The 7,287-nt window shown below is 43.7% G+C and overlaps 1 protein-coding gene across 1 annotated transcript in view; it reads right to left on the bottom strand.

Moving 5' to 3' along the window:
• The window catches only part of ULK4 (unc-51 like kinase 4), a gene marked incomplete at its 3' end in the record, with an annotated part of 93,047 nt that overhangs the window by 65,452 nt on the left and 20,308 nt on the right, over positions 1-7,287 (bottom strand). The window contains exons 14-15 of the mRNA XM_015410461.1: positions 6,496-6,677; positions 4,144-4,190 (exon numbers count right to left, since the gene is read on the bottom strand). Coding sequence (XP_015265947.1) covers positions 4,144-4,190; positions 6,496-6,677 — 229 coding nt within the window. The remainder of the gene's footprint in view (positions 1-4,143; positions 4,191-6,495; positions 6,678-7,287) is intronic.

Below are 7,287 nucleotides of genomic sequence, written 5' to 3'. Positions count from 1 at the left end.
CTAAGCCGCCACGAGCTCTCTTATCCTTATCACTGTATAACAAAAAAGTTCATTTCTCTCAACATCTAATTAACTAAGTAATATTTTTTGTGAGAGCTCACAGCCGGGCAGGAGGGAGGGAATGTGTGTCTGCACAGAAGACTTCAATGAACAACAGATACAGGTAAGTGCAACTCTGCTTTTATCTTCTGTCTTCTTGTGCAGCACCACATTGGGAACATTAGGAAGCTGCTCAACTGAGAAGGCAGGGTAAGTCTCTCACTGGAAGAGGGTCTGGAACATAGCCTTTCCAACATCCGCTTCTTTTCTTGCCTGCAACTCTAAAGTGTAACACTTTGTAAAAGTCTCCTTTGATGATCAGGTCATGGCTTTGCAAATATCGAGGAGTGGGATGTTCCGATGAAGAGCAGCTGACGAACACTGTGCCCATGTGAAATGGGCTTTCACCTCAAAAGGACAAGCCCTCCCCATCTTCCTGTAGCAGGCACAAATCGCAGCAACAACCCACCTGGCCAGCAGTTGAGGCGATGCTGTCTTTCCTTTTTTTGGACCCCAGTAACAAATAAACAACCTTTCATCCTTTCTAAAAGCTTGATCCTTTCTATATAACAAAGCAAAGACCTCCTCACACGAAATGTTGGATCAGGCCAATGGCCCATCCAGTCCAACACTCTGTCACACAGTGGCCAAAAATATCAGGTGCCATCAGGAGGTCCAGCAGTGGGGCCAGGACACTAGGAGCCCTCCCACTATTGACCCCCCCCCAAAAGCAGCAAGAAAACAGAGCATAACTTGCCCCAGAGTCCCTATCTATACCTTGTGGCGAATAGCCACCGATGGACCTCTGCTCCATATGCTTATCTAATTCCTAGGGCTGAACTCTCCACGCTGCCAAGAGTAGTTTTAGGTATTTGTCCTGGATGCACCATTCATAGTTGGTCTTGTAAACTCTGCTGAGCTTGTCGATTTCTGAATTCAATGATCTCGCTATGTGAATGGCCCTGGGAATGGCAGGAATATTGATAGCCCCATGTTGCAACTGCTTCCTGGCAATGTTCTGGGAACCCATACCACCCTTTTTGTTGAGGTAGTACATCATTACAGTGTTGTCTGTTTGGATTAAGACTCTCTTGAGAGGATATCTGTGAAGAAGGTGAGGTAGAATCTAACTGCATAGAGTTCCAAAACATTAATATGAAGGTTCACATGAGCCCCTTGATCCAAACAGAGAGGCCGGAACAATGCACCTCCCCCTTGCAGGGAGGACTTTTCCCAGTCTCCTGCTTGGACAATTTAATGGCCTCTGATTGGATCAGTTTTGCCAGACTCTTAGCATCATCTGGGAGTTGATCTAGGTACTCAGACAGGCTCTCCCACAAGAAAAGTTGGTATCCCCCACCCCCGTTATTGTCTGGTAGTTAGCATTTGAAAATTTAAAGTGGAAGATGAACAGAATTTCCTTCCCAAAAAATCCAGTCTTCGACTCTCCCTGTTGGTCAGGGATGCATGCTGGTCCGGTTGCTGGCAGGGCTGTATATCTTCTATAATGACAGAAGAGGGAGACAGATGGGTAGAAAGGTATTCCGCCGACTCCTGTTTGACCCTGTATAGCTTTTTGATTTTACAGGGCATAGCCTGGACAGAAGATGGTCTTTCCCACATCAGAGTTGTGAGATCTGACAGACCTTTGAAAACTGGGAATGCTACAGTACTGGGAGTCTCAGAGCAGAGGTGACTAAGGATCTTGTCTTTGGGCCAATTGTCAGAACTCACAACATCGATTTCCGGATCTTTTGCCATCCAAAGTATTTGCTCACCATATAGGCGAAGGTCTTCACTTGGCAAAATAGAGGTTGGATCATTGACTGTATCATCCGGGGATGGATCCAACATGCTCTCAGGGCTGTAGCAAGAAGTTACTGAAAACTCTTTGGTATAATGATATGGTGGACAGAATGGGCACTCAGCAGAACAGTCACCCAGATATCCCCTTGAAGCATCTTGCTTTATTTATTTATCTTTCAACTTCCTACCCCGCTCAAACCCCCAGGGGGTCTCTGAGCGGCTTACAGTTAATCGATTATCCCTACCTATGGCCACATATACTGGGGATGGGGACTGCCCTACCAGCACCCTGTGGAGGGTCTTTGTTGATCTTCTTTAAGATGAGGCTGATGTTGTTCCCATTGGTTTAGGTAGGATGGGGACGTGTAGTAAGCGGGCTGTTGATGGCCTGCAGGCTGCCATGACAGAGGGGTCTTGGGTCAAGATGTGTAGGTTGCCCTGCAGGGATCCCCGATGGATCATCATCAGGTTCAGAAGAAGGAGCCCAAGCAAGAAGCCAAGTGGGGAGAAAGAGTACATGGGGGGGACAGGAATGGTCTCTGTCGGAACTGGAGTCTTTAGACTGTTCTGCATATTTCACAACTCTAGTAATTAAGCTAGACTTCTCCCTATGCTTTGACCTCTTGTGTTTTTAGCTGGAGGCTCAGAGTGTGGTCTAGCCTTAGTAGAAGGTCCCAGAGAGGGGGAGAGTGGACACCCCCATCCTAACTCAGAAGTGACAGACGCAGCTCTCTTAGGAGGTGTCAGAGTTGGCCATACGGTCAGAACCATTGGAATGGAGTGGACCAACAGGGGGCTGGAACATGGTCCAACAGTTAAAACTGGAGGTGAAACTGAGCCCATTGATCCAGGGCTATAAATCAATTTAGCCGGAATCAAGGCGGCCAGGGCCTTATCCCATAGAGCGGCTTTAAGTCTAGAGGCTCTATCAGCCTGAGCCTTTGGCATGAAGTGTTGACAGATAGGGCAGGCTCCCATTTTCTGGGTTTCACCCAGGCAAAGGAGACAAAGCCCATGGTCATCAGTTTGGGTCATTTTGGTGCCACATTTTGAACATTTCTTAAATAGGGCCTTGGCCGCTGTTATGGAGGTCCCACAAGCACACAACCACCAAAACAGGGACCTTGGATGAGAAAGAAAATATTTTTTTGCTTTCAAATGAGAACAGAGTTACAGTTTTTTCAGTATGACAATGAATGAACAGAGTAAAACTAGAAAGCGTCCCAGTCTTGCAGTGGTGAAAAAGGAACTGAGGGGAGGGGGCAACCCGCTGCTGGAGCATGTGACACATTCGGCAGGAAATATGACGCATGCATCAGCTCCGAAAGGGGTGAGTCTCCCTATTTTAAAGTTTTAAAGCGAGAAAGAAAATGTCTGTGGCTGGCCTGCGCAAGTGGAGTCCCAGTGTGGGGCTGCACAAGAAGACAGAAGATGAATATATGCTAACCAGAATGGTATACAATACCTGATAAAATTTGCTGTCTGCAGTTTGCACACAAAATCAGAATAGTCACATATGGTTCAGCCCTTAATTTTAAATTTTAAAAGGTGAGTTAAACTATTTCCTAAAGCACCCAGAAGAGGGCATTATTACAATAAAATATCTGAAGTTTGTTTTCTCTGTTTATGATCATAGAATAAATACGGAACAGAGGTGAAAACCATTTGTGAACAGAAAGGATAATGGCCTAGCAAACAAGACCAGAAATGTAAATCCATATCAATATCAAATTGTAAAGTATTCTTCTGTCCTCTGCTGTGCTTTCGCATAAACATAATAGTATTAATCCAACAAGTAAGTTATACTCACTTCTGTTTCACAATAAAAACTGGCCAAACTTTCAAAAACTGATAAAATATTCACAGCAACGTTTTTAAATTCTGAAGAACCTCTAAAACAATGGCCACAATCCTGCCCTTGATGGGCGAGTAGGTGCTGAGATGGTACTGCCAGGCTACTACCTCCAACTGGATACCAAGATGATTTTCTTGCTAGGAAGCTTCCATAGAAAACCCATAGACACCAATCAGTTTACCTAACTTTATCATTGCATGTGTTCTCAAGCAAGGAGTAGACACCAATCAGTTTACCTAACTTTATCTCAAGCAAGGAACACCTTATTTCACACTGTCAATGGTAACCTAGCAGTGCTCTCTCATCTGCACTGACCACAGCTCAGCTGTCAAGAGTGAACAGACCCTTTATCCAATATTTTGTACAAATGTACATACAGCCTCCCTGGATCATGCCATATTTGCACATAAACCACAAAAAGGTTTGACAGTACTTTTACTTACATATCCCAGTTTGGAGCTATCCGCAACTGCTGTATTAGCACTGTGAACTAGGAAGTTTAAAAAGATATCAAATTAGTCATGATAATTAATAAATGAACAAGAAATTAAAACATCTGGAAAAAATTACACTATTATAGTTCTACTTGAAGAGCCAAAAGGCCCCGATAAGAAATAACAGGCAAGGTTCATGGATTAGTGTTCTTTGAGGGAGTGAACAAACATGTGGAAAAGGGGGACCCAATAGATGTTGTTTACCTTGACTGCCAGAAAGCTTTTGATAAAGTTCCTCATCAAAGGCTCTTAAGTAAGCTCAATAGTCACGGGATAAAAGGACAAGTCCTTTTGTGGATCAAAAACTGACTGATTTAATAGAAAACAGAGATTGAGTATAAATGGGCAATTTTCTCAGTGGAGGGTGGTAAGCATTGGGGTACCACAGGGATCAGTACTCGGTCCAATGCTTTTTAACTTATTAATGATTTGGAGTAGGGAGTAAGCAGTGAAGTGACTAAATTTGCAGATGACACGAAGTTGTTCAGGGAGGATTGTGAGGCACTCCAAAGGGATCTGTCGAGGATAGGTGAATGGGCGTCAACGTGGCAAATGGGGTTCAATGTGGCCAAGTGCAAAGTGATGCACATTGAAGCAAAAAATCCTGACTATAAATACATGTTGAAGGGGTCTGAACTGGCAGAGACTGACGAAGAGAGAGATCTTGGAGTTGTAATAGATAACTCAATTAAAATGTCAAGACAGTGTGCGACTGCAATAAAAAAGGCCAATGCTATGCTGGGAATTATTAGGAAGGGAATTGAAAACAAATCAGCCAGTATCATAATGCCCCTGTATAAATTGATGGTACGTCCTCATTTGGAGTACTGTGTACAGTTCTGGTCACCACACCTCAAAAAGGATATTATAGCATTGGAAAAAGTGCAGAAAAGGGCAACTCAAATGATAAAAGGGTTGGAACACTTTCCCTATGAAGAAAGGTTAAAGCGCTTGGGGCTCTTTAGCTTGGAGAAACGATGGCTGAGGGGTGACATGATCGAGGTTTATAAGATTATGCATGAGATAGAGCAGGTTGAGAAAGAAGTACTTTTCTCCCTTTCTCACAATACAAGAACTCGTGGGCACTTCATGAAATTGCTGAGCGGTCGGGTTAGAACAGATAAAAGGAAGTACTTCTTCACCCAAAGAGTGATTAACACATGGAATTCACTGCCACAGGAGGTGGTGGCGGCTACAAGCATGGACAGCTTCAAGAGGGAACTGGATAAGCATATGGAGCAGAAGTGCATCGGTGGCTATTAGCCACAAGGTATAGATAGGAACTCACAGGCTGGGGCAGGTGATGCACTGTATTCTTGGTGCTTAGGGGGGGCAACAGTGGGAGGGCTTCTAGTGTCCTGGCCCCACTGCTGGACCTTCTGCTGGCACCTGGTATTTTAGGCCACTGTGTGACAGTGTTGGACTGGATGGGCTGCATAAATTAGTTTGCTCTGGAGCCATCCCTCCTGAGCTAAGACAAAAGTGTGTGAGCCAGAGGCTAAAAAACTGTGAGCTAGCTCACACTAACTCAGCTTAGAGGGAACACAAGCTCATTCTTTTGCTTATGCTCCCACCATGGAACTGTACAACTCAAATATGCCAGGTTCAACGTGTATGCTAGAATACACACACTGACCTGGACTGGGAGCATGCATTCTTAAATACACTACAGAGTGGTGTAGTGGTTAAGTGCACGGACTCTAATCTGGGAGAACCAGGTTTGATTCCCCACTCCTCCACTTGATCCTGGCTGGATGACCTTGGGCAAGTCGTAGTTTTGATAAGAGCTGTTCTTGAAAAAGAGCAGTTTCTGTCAGAGCTCTCTCAGCCCCACCCACCTCACAGGGTGTCTGTTGTGGGGAGGGGAAGGGAAAGGAGATTGTAAGCCACTCTGAGACACCTTTGGGTAGTGAAGGATGGGGTATAAATCCAATCTCTTCTTCTTCTCTTCTACATCATTACACTGGGCATCTTCCATTCTTCAATCAAGCACTCAAAATAAGCAAAAACAACTACCCACAGTTAATGTATATAATGTTTTATCCAGAAGCAACCAGAGTATTTCCTCTCTCAGTTCTGATGGTGCACCAATTGCTTTGGTGCTCTTACAGTACAATTCTAAGCAGAGTTACACCCTACTAAGCCAAATGACTTCAATGGACTTCAAAGGGTGCAACTATCCTTAGGCCTGCACTGTTAGTTTTAAAAAAGTAGTAAACAGCATCATTGCAAGTGGCATCTGACTTTTCCACATTAGCTTTGTGCCGATCTCACTGGCTCTTGACAAGCTAAATTACTTACCAGCTGTGTCTTGATTAACTTAGTTGCTACTTCCTTATTGCCAACAACAGTGCAGAGGTAGCAAAGTAAATTCAGTTTAGCTCGGGCTGTTCCTGTGGTCTTCTCTGGGGAGTCAATCAGCTGACACAGCTGCTGCAGGAAGTCATTCCACTCTGCTTCTTTTAGCAGCAAGAGCTTCTCAGCTGCACAGAAAATGTCAAGAACAGTTTCAAAAACATATGCTGGGTTCTCAAGCTGTAGACTATAAGCCCAAATGATTTTATAAAAAGAGTTCACGAATATTTACTTATTTTCAAAATGATTAGGTGATGTAACAGTTCCTTTGAATGCTGACTGAGCTTCATACAAAACATGATGCAAGATATGTATCACTGCCTAATCTTATGTATGTTAAATCAAAAGTAATAAGGTTTTGTGTGTCCTGAGCAAATATGCATAGCATAGCAGCCTCAGTCTACTGAGAATCTACATTTTGCACATTTGGAGAGCAGTCCATTAAGTTCCCATTGCTCCTTTTACTACAACACACTATAAATCAGATAACAGGTTATGTTTTTATTTCATAGATCAGCTTGTAAGCACTGCTTGAGAAAAGGATGACCATAAGAAATCATTTCTTACATCCTACTGAACAGGTGTTACTTACATTTATAAATATTTATGTGACCTATGGACAAACAGGTACAATAGTCTGTTAAAGATTTGGGGAAATCAAGTGATTAGTGTGAGGTCACCAAGGCAACCAATGCAGTACCACAGTACTGATTAGACCTTAAATATCCAACTAAGACA

Source organism: Gekko japonicus, unplaced genomic scaffold, assembly GCF_001447785.1.
Source record: "Gekko japonicus isolate JY-2015 unplaced genomic scaffold, Gekko_japonicus_V1.1 scaffold2102, whole genome shotgun sequence".
Taxonomy (NCBI): Eukaryota; Metazoa; Chordata; class Lepidosauria; order Squamata; family Gekkonidae; genus Gekko; species Gekko japonicus.
The sequence above is the reverse complement of the archived record's forward strand: the minus strand, read 5'-3'. Positions and strand labels throughout refer to the sequence as shown.